Source organism: Schistocerca cancellata, chromosome 5 (genome assembly GCF_023864275.1).
Source record: "Schistocerca cancellata isolate TAMUIC-IGC-003103 chromosome 5, iqSchCanc2.1, whole genome shotgun sequence".
Classification (NCBI taxonomy): domain Eukaryota; kingdom Metazoa; phylum Arthropoda; class Insecta; order Orthoptera; family Acrididae; genus Schistocerca; species Schistocerca cancellata.
The window spans coordinates 359,706,680-359,725,135 of NC_064630.1; the positions used below are offsets into that span (position 1 = coordinate 359,706,680).

The 18,456-nt window shown below is 42.5% G+C and overlaps 1 protein-coding gene and 1 pseudogene across 2 annotated transcripts in view; both read left to right on the forward strand.

Moving 5' to 3' along the window:
- The first annotated feature begins 314 nt into the window (after positions 1 to 314).
- LOC126188040 (laminin subunit gamma-1-like) overlaps positions 315 to 18,456 on the forward strand; it is a 330,648-nt gene continuing 312,506 nt past the window's right edge. For both annotated transcript variants that reach the window (XR_007537820.1, XM_049929467.1), the window contains exons 1-2: positions 315 to 444; positions 2,897 to 3,007. Coding sequence is in view for 1 of the 2 variants with exons in the window: in XM_049929467.1 (XP_049785424.1) it covers positions 2,920 to 3,007 (88 nt within the window). In the remaining variant the exon portion in view is untranslated. The remainder of the gene's footprint in view (positions 445 to 2,896; positions 3,008 to 18,456) is intronic.
- On the forward strand, positions 12,108 to 12,225 carry LOC126189785 (5S ribosomal RNA; annotated as a pseudogene).

Here is an 18,456-nt window from a genome sequence, read left to right on the forward strand (position 1 = left end):
AAGCCGCTTGTGTGGTACAGTGTCAAAGTAAGAGTTTTTCCTGCAAAAGATATGATTGAAAATTCGAGTCTCGCTCTGGCGCACTGTTTTAATCTTCCAGGACGTTTCAAATCAGCTGCTGAGCGAAAGGTCCTTCCTAAAAGCAAATGCGTTTGCCAGAAGCGGAGTGCTACACAGGAGTGACCTCAGTGGGCAGTGACACGGAGCAGGGAAGAGAAAAACGTCCCGCATCCTGTTGACAGGAGCCGGTGTCGAGATGAGGGAGGACCGGCCTAGTGGACGCCGGTGACTCGACGCGGCAGCCACCGCCGGCGCAAGCAGTGACCGACCAATAGCGGCTGCCGCTGCGGCGTGCTCTGGTAGGCGCGGCTCTCCAGTGCCGACACAGCTGCGCCGGCGACGGGTCCGCTTCAGCTGGAGGCATCGCAGCAAGCCATCTCACTCGTAAGTTTGCTACGTTGCCCCAAAAGGGATTATCAAGTATGTACCGTAATTTCAATAAAAATCTTCGGAATCTTTGCCGTGCCGAGTTGTCACACGTCCATCGTTTTGGTCACTGTTACAGGTGGTCTTGTTGCCTTTGATGAAAGCCCCCTGAAATATTGGCTGAAACGTTGGACTTTCACTGAAACTGCCAACGATCACGGTAGCCGACGAGCACATCTGTCATCGTGCCTTGCATAGTTTTCTACGGACATATTTGTCTATCTACTCTGCAAACCGCCTGCAATGCATGAAAAAGATACTTCCCATTGCACCACAGTGCCGTTCCGTTCTCGTATGGTGGGCGGGATGAATAACTACATTTTGCTTACATGCTTCTGTGTGTACTATGTTTGTCCAGTCCTATATTCGCGGTCCCTATGGGAACGATACGTATGGAGTTGTAGGATATCCCTAGATTCCTCACTTAAAGCTGACTAAGAAGACTCTCACGGTATAGTTTGTCTCAATCTTCAAAGGTCTACCAGGTCGGGTGCTTTAACAATTCAGTAACACTCTCCCAGAAAAAAAATCCCTGTGTGCTCTTCTTTTTATACGTTATTCGTATGTGTTATGAGTCGCACACACTTTAAAGCGGGTTGCACAAGTGTTTCGTAGGTATTTCCTTTGTAGACTCATTTTAACAACGTCGCTTACAGAAAGGTTCCTATGGGTGGTAACATATTTATTTATTTATTGCTTATTTTTCTGTTTTCTATGCAGTTACGGCTGTAATCTATTGATTAAGTGTTCAGTGCCTGTCACGTATGCACATCAGAACTAATTGTTTGGCAGATCCTCTAAGAAAACCGGTGCTTGTCTTCATTTAAACCACGGTTGCGACAAGGATACTTTCTCAAAAGAAGTAACTAATTAGAAGCTTGTGCGATTCAACCCCGAGCCCGATTCGTTTCCCTGGGATGCATAGCGGGTAGGAGAATTACGTATTATAAGATGAAGTCTAGAGGGATACCCAATAAAAAAAATTGTCATGTAACAGGCGATGGGCTGTTCTTTTCAAACAATCGTTTCACTTATTTTAAGGACAGGATAATTCGCTGTATGCCGATATTGTGTTGATGTTTTTGTAATAAAGTTAGATGCAACGCGTTGATAGAATTGATATGAAAACATTATTCCAACGGAGAATTTTCGAATTGAGTAGGAAGGAGAATATGCAGTATTTCACAAGCTGCGACATAGTCGCGAATTAGAATAGTAGTACAGGAAATTCAGAACTTGTTTCATTTATTACAGTCTACGACCCCCTCCGCCCTCCACCCAAAAAATAAATTGCCCGTAGTCTATCGTTTTCGGTCAGTGGTGATCATCTTCACATCCGCAGAGAAAGGGAAACCGAGTACAAGTAATGGACAGTCTATACCTTGTAACCAATAACTATAACACAATTAAATGAATTACTTTCATACAAACAGAACTAGCGGAAAAATACTGCTGTCTGAGCACAAAAAAGGCGAAATCGTTTCCCTTTATAACACTGACAGAAAAGGAGGGAATCAGCTGCCTCAATTCACGTCACACCTTTCTGTAACTTTAAGCCTGCACATAATAATTAACCCAAGAACTCTAAAGGGAGGATTATGTTACATCGCTACTAAACCATCGTTAAGTTTACTGTCCCACATTTTATTCAAAGGAAGTCATAATTTATAGATTATGCTTCAGTTAATTGCAATTATTAAATATCCAGTGGTACGGTATGCTATATATCAAATTAAGTACGAAATGTCCTATTTCATACACCTTACTGCAGGCCTAAATTTTACAAGGGTTTAGTAATCTAGGGATAGTAGGATCCAAAGCATCACTCATGCACACTAAACTTACCACAATGAATAACCTGTGTTTTGTTGCTCACTACTGCGAATTTGACACGTTTCATCTCCAGTAGCCTGACTTTTCGTTGAAAAAGTGCTTCGGTTTGCTTCAAAGATCCACTTTGCAGAGTCATTTAAGATTCGGTGCCTAGTGTCGTCACTCCGACTGCTTTACAAAAATCATTAAAACTTTGGCAATTTGAGAATTCTTGTATAGTTAATCGCTATTAATTTAATATCTTTGTCTGTTACAATTATTTTGGATGTTTCTGGAGTTATCCGGGAGAACCATGATTAAAGCCGAATCCTGGCCACTCTGATAAGGTGTTCGGAGAGCAGTGAGGAGCTGGGCTGATTCCTCCAAGGCGGCCACGGCTAGTTGCTTTACATGCTTTTGCTACTGTTCCGTTGCCGATACTGTCTTGGTTAAACTCTCTTGCTTTCCCTCCTCACACAACTTCTCTACTTCGTCCTCAATCATTCTCAAATAAGTTTTTGGTTAATAAACGCATTGGAAAAGGCACAGAAAACTGTTCTTGTGAGCTAGCGAACGTCTTTTGTGTCTTGTGTTGCAGGTGCGCCTCACTTACAGTTTGCCATGTGTCTACTGGTGTCAATCTTGTTGCTGGCAGCATCCGTAGAACCCACCACTTGGGACGGCATCACGCCCTGGTTCTCAGATTCCAGTAAGTGCTGCGGCTAGTCTGGCATATTATTTATATTTCAGTAGAGCTCGGATACAGAGAAAGGAGAGTGGCAAATCTACTATACCACTGTGCGCTACAATCAGGAAGCTGAATGTGTGTTTTACTGTAACGGATTTCTGCGAGTATGACTTAACTGAAACTCACATCATTCAATTCAGTATGAGTCGAGTCATGTAACGTTGACATCCATGTTGTTGTGGTTACCGGTCCGAAGCCTGGTTTGATGGAGCTCTCCATGTTACTCTATCCTGTGCGAGCCTCTCCACCTCCGAATAATTACTGCGACCTACGTCATTTTGAATCTGCTTACTGCATTCATCGCTTTATTCTCCTTATACAACTTCCCCCCCCCCCCACCCCCACACACACTCTTCCCTCCAATACTAAATTGATGATCCTTTGATATCTTAGAACGTGTCCTAACAACCGATTCCTTCTTTCGATCAAGTTGTGCCACAAATTTCTTGTCTCCCCAATTCTACTCAGTATTTCCTCATTAGTTACATGATCTAATCATCTGATCTTCAACATTCTTTTGTAGCACCACATTTAGAAAGCTTCTCTTCTCTATTTGTAAAACTGTTTTCGCCCATATTTCGCTCCCACACGTGACTACATTCCGGACAAATACTTTCAGAAAAGACTTCATAACATCTATTTTCGATGTTAAAAAATTTCTCTTCTTCAGAGATACTTCTCTTTCCATTGCCAGTCTACACTTCACATCCTTTCTACTTCGGCCATCATCAATTATTTTGCTGCCGAAACAGAAAAACTCATCTACCATTTTAAGTGTCTCATTTCCTAACCTAAGTCCCTTAGAATCACCTAATTTAATTCGACTACATTCCATTATCATTGTTTTGCTTTTGTTGAAGTTCAGCTTGTACACACCTTTCAAGACACTGTCCGTACCGTTCAACTGCTCTTCCAAGCCCTTTGCTGTCTCTGATAGAATTACAATGTCATCGGCAAACCTCAGAGTTTTTATTTCTTTTCCCTGAACTTTAATTGCTACTCCGAATTTTTCTTTGGTTTCCTTTACTGCTTCTTAAGTATACAGGCCGAATAACATCGAGGACAGTCTACAGCACTCTCACTCCTTTCTCAGTCACTGCTCGCTTTCATGTCTCTCCACTCTTGTTACTGCCGCGTGGCTTCTGTAGATGTTGTAAATAGCCTTTCGCTCTTTCTCCAAGTCCACAAATGCTATAAATGTACGTTTGCCTTTCCTTAACCTATCTTCTAAGATAAATCTTAGGGTCAGTATTGCCTCGCATGTCACTATATTTCGCCGGAATCCAAACTGATCTTCCCCGAGGTCGGCTTCTGTCAGTTTTTCCATTCTTCTGTAAAGAATTCTTGTTAATATTTTGCAACCATGACTTATCAAAACGATAGTTCGGTAACTTTCCTGCCTGTCTGCAACTGCTTTCTTTGGAACTGGAATTACCACATTCTTCTTGAAGTCTGAGGATATTTCTTCTGTCTCATACATCTTGCACAGCAGATGCAAGAATTTTGTCATGGCTGGCTCTCCCATGGCTATCAGTAGTTCTGACGGGATATCTTCTTCTCCCGGGCCTTATTTCGATTTAAATCTTTTAGAGCTCTGTCAAATTCTTCTCGCAGTATCATACATCCCATCTCATCTTCATTTTCGCCCACTTCCCTGTCTATAAAATTGCCTTCAATTTCATCTCCCTTTACAGACCCTCCCATAAACCCCTTTCGTCTTGCAGCTTTCCCTTCTCTGCTTAGAGCTGGTTTCCCTTCTGAGCTCATGATGTTCATACAGCTGCTTCTCTTTTCCCCAAAGGCCTCTTTGATTTTCCTCTAACGAAATACGCTTCTAAATACTTACATTATATTTGTCCTCTAGCTAGTCTGCTTAGACATTTTGCACTTCCTGTCGATCTGATTTTTTAAATGTTTGTATTCTCTTCCGCCTGCTTCAGTATCTCTTGCGTTATCCAAGCATTTCTACTGGGCCTTGTCTTTTTACCTATTCGATCCTCTGCTGCCTCTACTATTTCATCTCTTAAGGTTTCGTAAACTGATAAACGTTTCCAAAGACTAGCTGTACACCAATGGGCAAGTGTTTAACTACGTTGTTAATATTCTCATTTTTGTACTGTCCAAGATATTTATACTATAGATTTTTAATGGAATGATGTATTTCTTTCAACTACATTAGAGAGCACCAGGAATAAGGCGTTCAGGTGTAAATTGATAAAGCTTGCAATGAAACTATTAGAAGAAAAGGTGGGAAACATGCTAAACGTGAAGGCCAAGTCCAGTGACAAAAAGGAGCTCTATTTCTTAAAGTGACATTCATGTCAAATGAAGGTGAAATTACATTGAACCTATAGCCTTAGCCCACAAATTCTGCACATATCCCGCCTTCCTGCGAATATTTAAAATGTAAATCTTAACACATGTCACACCACTATACTCTCCATTCCAAGAGCTATAGAACAACGTTCAAAAGGTTCATTGTCCTATTTTACTTCAGTAACTCTTTATATAAGCATGTACCTTATCGTGTATTGCATTCGTGGAAAAGCTTGTTCCAGTGTTTTGATCTGTCGATGAAGTACTAGTGACATCCACTCGAACTACGAACAGATTAGGCCAAATGTAATTATAGGAGTAGTGCTGTATTCAGAGAGATGGTCGACACAAAAGATACTCTGTTACAGAGGTGAATACTGTTAACTTGTAAATACTCAGAGTTATGTGATGTCCCTTCGAGCTGTAAGTAACAAACGACTTAATGAAGGAGCATCGACAGTATCACAAAATACCAGTAATATAAACACTTTAGGCTCGTAATCTCTTCCTACACTCGTTAAGAGTTATTAATTACGTGTTAAACGGCTGGTAGCAGAGGACAGCTCTGATACCGCACCGTTTGCAGTTTACTACTTATTCCGCTCTCTCAAGGTCGTAACATGCGGTGAGCAAGAATGAGGAATGATTGGATGACGGCTTCTTCTTATCACTTGACTTACGTAACTGTCGACGATAAATCAGTCTAATAAGATGTTACTTTACAAATGTTATGTAGTGCGTGAGTCACTACTTAGCTATGATGGGTAGTGATAACGACTAACGACACTGGCTTGCTCGATTTCGCATCGATACGAATTATTCTGAAAGATTATTTCCCAGATATTCACTAAAAAAGAAACTTCCATCTGCTGTTCCGTTGGTATGTGATCAGTTAACTCTCACAATTGACGACAGACAAATTCTTTTATTTTGATTGGAAATGCAGAATTTTTCTTCGGAAAGGAGTGGTGGAAGTGGAAAGGCTAAATAGTTGCTAACAGTTCTCAATTCAGGGCTAGCAATGGAGATGGTCCCTCTGTAAAGAATTTGTAGGCGTTTTAAAGTGAGTCTGACCCAGTAAGTGGAGACTTTATGGGCACGGTATATTGTCGATTGTCTTGGAAAATTATTGCTCACAACATAGGGCACACAGAATTGTTTTCAAATTGTTTTTTCCAGTCATGGATAAGAGTAAATTTTAGGATCAACCATCTCCTGTAATGCGAGTATATTCACATAAGGCAAATGAAATACTTGGCGCTTATGGTATGATTTTGTCTTAGAAAATGAATACAATTATAAAAGTGCAAACCATAATTAATGCTTTTTGGGAGCTCTAACGAGGTAAAACCCAAAATGAGTTCCAATCACAATGACTATGCTAAATGCTATAGTGAAACGTTAAAATTTGTAACAAACCATGAGTCTTCTAGAAGATCAATTAATGAAATTAACACAAATTCCAGAATGAGATTTTTCACTTTGCAGCGGAGTGTGCGCTGATATGAAACTTCCTGGCAGATTAAAACTGTGTGCCCGACCGAGACTCGAACTCGGGACCAATTCTGTTTGGTCAACAGCTATGAAATTTTAATTTTGTAAAATATATCGACTTCTTAATTGTTTCGGTATTTGTCTGAGGGATATGTAGTACATTGACATTATCATTAGAAATCAGGGATCCTGCTTCTCTGCAGTGGAATCACATGTGGCGCACCTCTATTGGACAAAGAACGTCGTTGACACCAAAACTATTTTGGACGAGTTAGTTTCATGTTCCATGGGTCATTTGAACGACTAATCGTAATGGTGTGGAAGAGACATTATACATTCATGTTACACATTCATATGCAAAATATACCTAGATGCTGATTACTTAGAATTTAAAAAAAAATTTAAATAGAGATTTGAGTTACTAATTCCTACTCACCGCCTTTTACATAGTAAAATAGCAGAAATTATTCTGTGGAATAGAAGGAGGTGTCAAGAAGATAGTCTGTCAGTTCGTTTTTAAATTTCACTTCCGTGTCTGTCAGACATTTTGTATCAGAGGGTGCACTGTGCACCCCTTTTTGTGCTAAAGATAACTTTGATGTAGAGTAATAAATGCCATTTTTTCTTATGATATTGTAATTTTGTCCTCATTGTTCCTTTCGAACTACAGTGCATTATTTAAAACAAACTTCATGAGAGAATAGATTTAGGCTACTGTGAATCAGTAGTCAGAATAACGAAATCTTGAGCAGATGTCTACACTATTATCGTGAATGAACACACGTTATTCCTACAGCACGTTTCTGAGCGATCAAGATTTTCCTTCTTCAAGACGAATTACTCCAGAACATTATTCCATATGGCGTTTCTGAATGAATGAATGGAAATACTCAGAATACGTCATCAGACGTTTATTTATTTGTCGAAGAAGAACCGCAGTTGCTACGGCAGGGTCACAATTCTAATCAGTAATTCTGCATTCTGGCTAACTGGGTCGCAATGGTAAAAGTCAAAGGACAGATGAAGATTGACTTTATTGCTCATATTACGCGTTTCTGAATTAATCCACCATCAGATATCCAGGAGTGATTGCTGCACGTAGATATGGCGTTTCAAGTGGTATTTGAAACAAACAGACTAAAGATAGTTTGCGAATGTTTATGTAGTTCGTCCTCTGACAACCAGGATTCCAGAGGCGTCACTTCGGGATGGTCATTGGCCCTCTACAGGAAAAAAAAAACCTGGTCCCTTGGTCCGACCAGCAGTTCGAATCTCGTCATTGAAATCGTCGTTACGCCGATTTTCAAATTCAACTGTTACCTGCAGTTTCTGACTGATTTCCAACCCTGTTTTAGTTTGTATTGTTGTGTAAGACAGTTCGAGTTTTGTTCAGTGGTACTGATGTGGGCTCACGATACTTTTAGTCGTAACGGTTGCTCTGTACGGCACTTTCGGCAGCCGATTTAGCAGTGAGACAGACTTCCACAAGCGGGAGCTGCTACTCAGTGTTAGTTATATTCTGGTCTTTGAATGACTCATCATTCAGAGACGGAACAGCAGTGTACTTGTGGGAAGCAAATGACTTTCTTTTGAGATTCAGAGACTATTTGTTTCCTAACTGACGAGTTACTCCTAGGACAAATCTGGAGCTGTATTATGTGTGAATTCGAAACCGGATCATTGGTCCACGGATCACGATACCTAACTTACATGGAACTCTCACTAAAGGAGTTAGCTTTTCACCGTCTCTAGACCGTTTCAGATTGACAGTAGACTCGACCCCTGTGGCTGGGGTTTACCCAGAGGAGGAACGCAGGTGTGTGAATCCTGGTGGGGGAAGAAAATTTCTTGGCTTTGGCGTAGCGGGCAAAAAGGAGAGGTGATGAACAGTACAAAATGCCACTCAATGCAACAGCGTCTCGACTCTGGCGCTCTCTGCAGTGTCCCGTATATGGTTCAAATGGCTCTGAGCACTATGGGACTTAACTTCTAAGGTCATCAGTCCCCTAGAACTTAGAACTACTTAAACCTAACTAACCTCAGGACATCACACACATACATGCCCGAGGCAGGATTCGAACCTGCGACCGTAGCGGCCGCGCGGTTCCAGACTGTAGCACCTTTAACCGCTTGGCCACCACGGCCGGCTGTCCCGTAGAATCAAGCTTAGTACATTGGTGTAAGTGGACCTATCGGATGTGGATATGGAGATCTGCAGCGTCTTTGGCGGTGTTCATATAAAGCAGTATCTATGCCTGTACCTTCGTTTCACAGTTATAGCTATGCATAACAGTACAGACACTATACTGCTCTACAAGATCACTGAATATAATTTCATTATAGACACGTCCCTACCAAGGAGGAAGATAGCACTAACCAGCCTTCTCTTTGACATTTCCAAGATTGCACTACGAGGCTCCACACACAACTACTTGTTCCGACGCTGAGTACATGAGCCATGTAGAGAATTAGAACTGTCTGGAGTAATTTTATACATTCAAATGTTAAAAATCTTTGGAAGCATGTGCTGAAACCGCCTCGAAGCCAGCGGTGAATAAAACTCGTAAATACTTTCAAAGCAATATTTGTTTCACCATCACTTTGAAACATCATTTTTTTGTTTTATTACTTTCGTAAATTATTGTCAAACCTGAACTGGGTATGGCTATGGATAAATGTAAAAAAAAAAAAAATGTTCATTTCGAATTCGATAGCGATTTTCTCGAACTGTATCAATAGTTAAAAAACTACACGTATTAAAGACACAAGAAACTTACATTGAGATGAACTAAGCGAATAGTGACACTAATGAACAGATACGAATTACCATGCTATTACCCTACATATTTCTGTCACCTTCATGTTAGGTTCCTTCCAAGTAAAATGCATACCGAACTTAAGTGCGGCGCTATAATGTAAGTAGAAGCATGATCTGCAGATCGTGGACGTCTTAGAATACACAAAAGAAAAATCTGATTTAGTAAGCACTGTACTTACCTAATTAACGAGCACTGTTGGTGACGTCGCAAACGATACACGTTTTCCACTGTGGCGATGTTCACGGCGCTGAGACCACGTGGTGGAGAAGATTCACCAGTCACTGGAAGAATGAGAGAACTACGTTAATTGTGGGAGAACTGGGCTTGTCGAATGAGTCGCGACGTCACCAAGAGGGGGAGCGGGGGCGGTGGGGGGGGGGGGGGTGCTGAGTGCTGAGGAATGCCGACTGATGCAACCGTCGAGCAAAATGCGGATGGAGATACTGGTGCTATTCGAGAAGCTTTGTCACAAATCTTCCGTAAGCCATTTTTGGCGAGCGCGTCACACCGCCTCCTCACGATAAACAGTTATGTCACTCCCGCGAAGTCACGTCTGCAGCTGAAACGTCATGTATTATCTCCTTGCGGTTACGAGATAAGCTCGGTTCCGCGTCGTCATGGCTCGAACGTTCCCCGTATAACACGACAATGCATAGGTTTTGCTTCCTTCTAATCTACATTTCGAGCTGAAGGGGGATATGTCTCAGTTAATCTTGACCAACAAACGCATTATCCGACTTTGCATCTTTCTCTTTTTCATCGAATTCGGCCATTTGCGGCCTATGTATTCAATTTTGCTGTGGATCGCTATCCTCCGTTCTTTCTCCTCAGTACTTCCCCATTCCTTTATTTTACATTTTCTCTGTACCTCAATAGAGGTGCTTCTGCGTTTGCATTTCTCCTTTCCTTGAAAGTTATGGAAGTTTTTATTTTTTAATTCCGTATTTTCTTAATTTTGAACGTCTGAATCTGTTTTATTGTGGCGCAGACGCCTTCTTAATGAGCCGGACAATTATGGAGTCTGTCTAAATACACTGAAAAAAAAAAGTCGCGACGCTAAGGAGTTATGGGACATAAATGAAAGTTGGCAGCCGTGTTTCTACATCTGAAAGAATGATATCTATTCCAATTTCGCGATAGTCGCTTAAGAGCATCGCAAATCAGGTTTGCTTTAAATACGCGCTGTAACGGTCGTGAGCGTTGGTTACCTTTGTGATTGGACGTGGTGAGTGGATGTCAGTCATGAATGCCTCTAAGGCGACAAAGACGCTATTATAAACACCTCACTGAGTTTGAACTAGGTCGTGTAATAGGGCTACGAGAAGGCGGATGTTCCATCTGTGATATTGCAGTAATACTTCAGACGAACGTAGCCACTGTACCTGATTTCTGGCAGTGGTGGTCACGAGAATGTACGAGGTCACTGGAAGATAGGTCTCTTGACAGCCACGTGGCAGTATAGAGAGGGTAGACTATCACGTGTGGGGTATGGATCTCGCGCATCTTACTGTATCTGCAGCAGCAATCTGAACAGCAGTTGGCATCACAACGGCACAACGAACTGTTACAGATGGGTTACTTCAAGGACGCTCCGAGCCAAACGCCCTGGAGCTTACATTCCACTGATCCCAAACCACAGCCATCTGCGGCTTCAGTGATGTCAAGCAAGAGGTCATTGGAGAGCAGAGTGGAGGTCTGCTGTGTTTCTATGAAAGCTGCTTCTGTCTCCGTGCCAGTGATGGCGGTGGGTTGGTTAGAAGAAGGCCATTTGAGGGCTGCAGCCAACGTGTCTGCGTTCTAGGCGCACTGGACCTACACTTGGAGTTACAGTCTGAAGTACGGTTTCATAGGACAGGAGGAGCACTCTAGTGATTATAGCACGCAGCCTGACTGTAAAATTATCGACAATTTGGTGATTAGGCCTGGTGAGCTGCCATTCATGAACAGAATTTCAGGGGGTGTTTATCTAACAGGATAACGCTTACCTACATACCGCCGTTGTGACCCAACGTGCTCCACAGTATGTCAACATGTTGCGTTGGCCTGCTCGATCACCAGATCTGTCTCCAATCCAGAACATACAGGACATGGGACGACAACTCCAGCGTCATCGAAAAACGGTATTAACCGTCCCTGTTTTGACCAACCAAGTACAACCGGAATGGAACTCCATCCCACAAACTGACATCGGGACTTGTAGAACACAATGCATGTACGTTTGAACGCTTGCATTCAACATTACTGCGACTACACCAGTTATGAATGTACCAGCATTTCACAGTTGCAATGGCTCATGTCGGGTTTACATTAACATGTGACCTTGGAATGTTAATCACTTAAATATGTTACCCTGACAAATCTATTCCCGAAATTTAAGTGCTCTACATTAATTATTTTTTGGTGTTGCTATTTTTTCCGTTAGTGTAACAATGGGCAACGGCCTTACCGCAATGGATACACCGGTTCCCGTCAGATCACCGAAGTTAAGCACTGTCGGGCGTGGCAGGTACATGGATGGGTGACCATCCGGGCCGTCATGCGCTGTTGCCATTTTTCGGGGTGCACTCAGCCTCGTGATGCCAATTGAGGAGCTACTCGACCGATTAGTAGCGGCTCCAATCAAGGAAAACCATCATAACGACAGGGAGAGCAGTGTGTTGACCACACACCCCTCCTATCTGAATTCTCAGCTGAGGATGACACGGCAGTCGGATGGTCCCGATGGGCCACTTGTGGCCTGAAGACTGAGTGCCTTGCCTTTAGTGTAACAATGCCCGAAAATCTTATATACATTAGAAAAGGTTTCAATTTTAGCAAGCAGTGAGATCCGGCACATGGTTTGTTAAGATCTCGTCTCTGCTGTCTGCACCGGAAAATACCCGGCAGGTGTTTTCTACACTAAATAACAGCACAAACGTGATGCAATGAAAAGCACCCTCTTCCAAACATACTGTAGGATTTCGTAGAATATAGCTGTAGAAGAGTGTGCTCCGTAATGATTGTCTATAGGACTCAAGATAGGACAAGACAATTTTTAGACAAGTCTGGTAAGTGAGCAACTGGCGAAATACTGTGGACAAAAAGAGGGAAACACTAATACGGCGTGGGAAAACTGTAGACATTCAAAACAGTTTCCAGACCTCTCGGAATGGATAAATGCCCTTAATCTGTGGTTTTCCAGCGAATCTTATACTATTCTTCCTGCAAAATAGTGGCAAATTTAGGTAACGATGACGAAGGTGGATAGCGATCACACACCATTCTCTCCAAAGTACACCACAAACGTTCGAAAATATTGAGATTTGGTGACGATGGTGGCCGGGGAGACGCGGCAGTTCACCCTCGTGATCACAAAACCAGTCCTGGACGATGCGAACTATGACAACAGGGACACTGTCGTCCTGGAACACAGCAGCACCACTGGGGAGCAAACACTGTACCATGGGATGGACCTGATCAGCCAAAATGGGCACATAATCCTTGGCCGTAACGCGATCTTGCAGAGTACTCATGGGGCCCATGGAATACCACGCTGTGATTTCCCAAATCATTACCAAACCATCACCATGTTTTATTCTTGTGACGTAAACTCGGTCATAAGCTCCAAACAGTGTGCAACAACACTCATCCGATCAAATGACTTTCTTCCATTGCTTCAATAGACCATTTTAATTGCTTCGGCATCATGTTTTCTTATTACAGGCAAACTGAATCACTAATGGGTGATTTTGGAATTCCAGCTCGCCCTGCAGTTTCCAGCTTTCTGAGGTCCCTTCATGTTGTCTTGGTGCTGACAGTGTTCACGGGTACGACATTAGACCCTAAGTTCTGTAGTGGCTTTCGCAGCTTTCGTCCTCTTCAATTACGTCTGCCAGTTAACACACACCTTCGTCCGCGTTGTGATTTAGCGGATGTTTTTCCGCTTTCCCTGTATGCGGCATAAATCTGCGATACGGTATTTCTGGAAATGCTCAACACTTCGTCTTCCTCAGTTACTGAAACACCCTCCATAGGAGCACCTACAGTTTGCCCAGATTCGGATTCATTTAGCTCCGACGTAATGTAGTCACAACTACACAGAACACTGTTCCGATCACGACTGACATTTGCAACGTATTGAGGACTTTGCACAGGTGTCGTTGGTGAACAAATACAACAGTGCAATCTGCAGACTTTGCCAGCATCTGCATTTATGTTCTAGTATGCATTTCTCGTGCTGTTTCCATATTTTTATCCAACCCCTGTACGTTCACTTCTAGTTGCCATCTATGGAGCAGGGATTATTGATGAGTTCTGGACATTTTGTCTTTCCATACAAAAATGAATGTCCAGACTGCGTTGATAGCTTACTTGCAGCAAGTTTTGCAAGCGAACTCTAGGCATGTTCTACAGAATTCAGGTTACCCTGTCACGCTAGCAACGGGATTCGAGTGAAATTCTAACCTGGTAGATCTTGTTTAGAGGCACAGAATGAGATGATTTTTTTCTCCTTTGACGAGGAGCGATATGGTGTCGATAGTAATTGTGGAAATATTATAAACAGTGAGGCATAAAAAGGAAAGTGTCTCGTATCGCTTGAAGATATGACAGTTCGAAAGTTAGGAGGAACATTAGGATTTTACGCCTCGTCGAGATCGTAAAGACGGAGCTCTGATTGGGAAGGATAGGGGAGGAAATCAAACGTGAAAGTAGTTCCATAGTTAGGGAAAGAGAGCAGCCGGCGCCGGAATCCTGCGCCACCGTTCTAGACGAGATACTATTGGAAGTGGTTTCACGTTGCCTTCCTCCGACGTGTTATGAATTGTCAAGTGTATATCTGCGTATTTTGATTGTTTGTGATGAGTGCTTATACAGTGTAGTGTCGAGATTAGACTTGGCCACTGTTTCTATGTTTCGATACAGTGTATCGATACCTGGAACTGTTTCAGTGTTTAGGAACGGCTATGGTTCACTGTTTCGAAACAGTGGTGTTTCATTCCGCCCCTGTTCGGATCTCGAGCCAGACACAGAAACTGTATCGTTGTTTCAAAATAAGACTGTTTCAGTCCACCTGCGCCTGCAACGGACTAATTGTATCGAAACAGTGATGTTTCATTCCGCTCTGTGCCGGACGAGATTCGGGCTCGGCACAGGTACTGAAACACAACATACCACTTCATGAAACACTTTCAAGAGTGTCGAAATCTTTTGACAAGCAATAGCATGAAGCTCAAGATATCCGAAAATAAAGCTTCGTTTCCAGCTGACTGTCCTATTCCGAAATGGCGTAACATCTGCTTTATAAACACTAACCAAACAATAAAACAACGCATACTATTGGCATTCAAAATAATAAATATGTGAAAATCATTCAGTTAAATTACACTTTTTTTTATAACATACGCTTCTCTGTTCGTGTACAGTAATCATATTAAGAAACGCAAGTAAGACTACGACATTTTAAATAAAAAAAGGCGTAGAGTGACAGTTATTAGACATGTATATAAATTTGATGTAGGTATAATTGCAAGCAATCTGTTTGACATATCACTGATAGTGTAATTGTGAACGGGAAGCATCGCAAATTCATAGTAACGGTTCGAAACACCTTGAAACACAATTTTTTTCTGTTATATTTTGTTATTTATTCGAATTAATGGCATTATTTGTGAGTCTATAGTCACTGTGTCTATTATCCACAATGATTCCCTTTGTGTGCATGGAAATTAGCAGGATGGGTATATTAGCCATACTAATGGAATGTGGGAATCCGAGTAGCATATCTGTTGTTTCTGCAGTTTGCTCCCACCTCCAGTTCCGTTCGTGGTGGTTCTTCTGTCTTCAACTAAGGCTTTCCTCAGCCAATTGAAAAGTATGAAAGTCACATGACACAAAAGCAGCGCATTTGCTGCAGGAAATACGAAACTGCCAAGACGCCTAAGTGATAGTTTCATACTTTCTGCGATATGATTAGCGCTCTCGCACCTCATTTGTGTTTATATGGACATACTTATACAGTAGACATTCAAGATGATTAAATGTGTAGGTTTATTAGATTACAAAACAAACTGTTTCACTGTTTCGAAACACCGTATCGAAACATTACATTGTACTGTTTCATTTGTTTCGAAACATTTACGTGTTTCAGTTTGCCCATCTCTAGTCGAGATTGTGTTGTTGTGGACGGATGGATGAGAGATGGTTGAAACATCCCCTCAGAAAAATTAAGAATGACAGTGCTGGTAAAGCACTATGTTATTTGATTTTCAAACAGCTGAGCAGAACTGAACGTACTCAGACATTTCTCTCTTTACTTATTCTGATCAACACTAAACTGACACAAAATATTTTTTAGCGCAACGCAATCTGACTTTCAATAATCCCTGCAAAAGAATGGCCGTGACTAACAATAACCTATACCTTTCATGAATCACTTACCTCACAAAAATCTTCGTTACTCGAACTACTGCAATACAGCGAGCGCCAATACTGCCAGCTAAACAAAAGATTCTAGCTACTGAAGGCACTAACTACTGATAGGCATAGTTAGCAAATTAAAGATTTTGATAGAGAACAAACAATGTATTTACCTTAATAGTGTTCAAAAGTCATTATATATATATATCAGTTCATGTCATGAGATCCAGTCTTACAAATTTCGTTTTCTGACGGACACACGTCCAGATCGTACGCTCTCCAAACTCTGCCATCTCTCTTCCCATATCCACCACTGCTGGCGGCTCACCTCCAACTGCGCAACGCTACGCACCACTTTTCACATCCAACTGCCCAACACTACAATAGCGAATATTCCAACAATGCCAACCAGCCGCAGACTGCACACAGCACAGTCAGTGATTTTCATACAGAGCGCTACGTGGTGTTACCAACATAAAAACCTAAACAGCCTACTTACAGGGTGAAACCCGGTGCCGGCGCATAGCCTACTCCTCTCGAGGAGCACTAAGAGGACTGCGGTGCCTAACGTCCACATCCGACGGAAGGATCACCTCGAAGAGGTTTAGAGTTTAATCCGAGACCCTGGCGCAAAGATTGGCGATCAGGAACTTTACGCCATCACTACTTCTCCCCTGGCCGGCCAAGTGGTCGCAGCGAAAATTTTCCACCACCAAAATTCGAACACGCTTACTTCCGAGTCGAGGGCACCGCACAGCGTGTGTTAGCGACATAGGCTACGGAGGAGCGTGGGATGAAATCGGTAGTGTTACTTTCAAAGGAACCATCTCTGTGTCTGCCTCAAAGGTGGAAGGATCTCCTCCATTTAACTTTCCCGAATCGAAAAAGGTGCTTTTCCAATAATGTGGATGTCCATTTTTCCTTACAGCCTAACCGCTGTTCACTAGATAAATCAATAGCCTCGATGTTTCGAGTACAAGTACGAAGTTATCCCGCGATCCACACTATTACCTGGTACAACAGCATTCGTTGTCATGGTCAACATGAAATCACGACTCATCAGAGAACAAGTAGAGCAGTGGTTTTCATCAGATGGAAGCAAAACGCAGGACGATCCCGTAGTTATTCAAGTGGTACAGATCAAATTATTGACAGGTGGGATGCTTTCTTGTCACTTTCTAGGTCATGTTCGGAAACTGAGTACAGCTGTCATCCCATCTTACAGTTGGTGTATGATCTACGCGCTCGTATTTTGTTGAGTAGGTGCAGTGCGGAACAGTCCTTCCGGAAGCCAAGGAACGCGGCATCTATCGGCCGCCTTTATCTGCAACTTTCTCGGTCTCGTGGACGAACAAAGCTAGGCTTCAGACGATCGTTGTTTCCGAAACCCAGGCTGGTTTCTAGAGAGGAGATTTTCGGTCTCCAGAAATGTCGTAATATGCGAGCGTAAAACATGTTCTAAAATTCTATAACGGACCGACGCCAGATATGTAGGCCTATAGTTTTGCGCCCCTGTTCGACGACCCTTCTTGAAAATGGGAATGAGCTGTGCTTCTTTCCAGTCATAAGGAACGCTTCGTTCCTCAATAGATAGCTAAGGAACACTGTTGATAGAGGAAAAACTTGTTTCGCATACTCTGTGTAGAATCTAACTGTTATCTCGTCAGATAGCGCGACGTTTCGTCTGTTGAGCGATTTCAGTACGGGATCAAGCATCTTACCAAGCATTATTTGCCGTTAAAGATAACTGTTCACGAGAAACGACCTAGTGGCCGAGTGTTGTCGTACCGTAGGATGAAATCACCACTTAATGTGCAGGTGTAAGGATTTACCTCAATGTCGTATCCAGAAACTACGAGGTAGCTGTATGATCTTCGAGCCTTGTGATCTAGAAGTAAAGTGCATGCCTAATCACCGAAAGATCACAGTATCGAATCCTCGTCGCTCAACGGAATATTTCACTCTAACTTTAACCTAGCTTTTACCGCTCGATGATGCGAAAGTTCGACAGGAACGACACCTGGTTCGGATTCCCCGTTAAACTGTTGAAACATTCCCACCAGGCCCGTGGGCCACTCTAATTATTATTACTAGCCGTAGTAACGACATTTCATTCAGCAGATCGGCGCTGCGTGCAGCTTGTAAGACTAGGAGTATAGTTTCATTCCAATGTGGAATCACAGCCCCTGGCGGGAACTATCTTGTTGCATGCAAGTGCTCCGTCTGTGGCTTTTTCTGGACCATAGCTCTACAGTTCGGAGATCTTGTAAGCCGACTACAGCTCCTGCCAACACCACGTTACACACTTCATCTTTAGATTTCCAGGCGGATTTCGTCGTACCTGTGGACAGCGAGACCTGGACATCATCTTGTTATCCTGTCAGC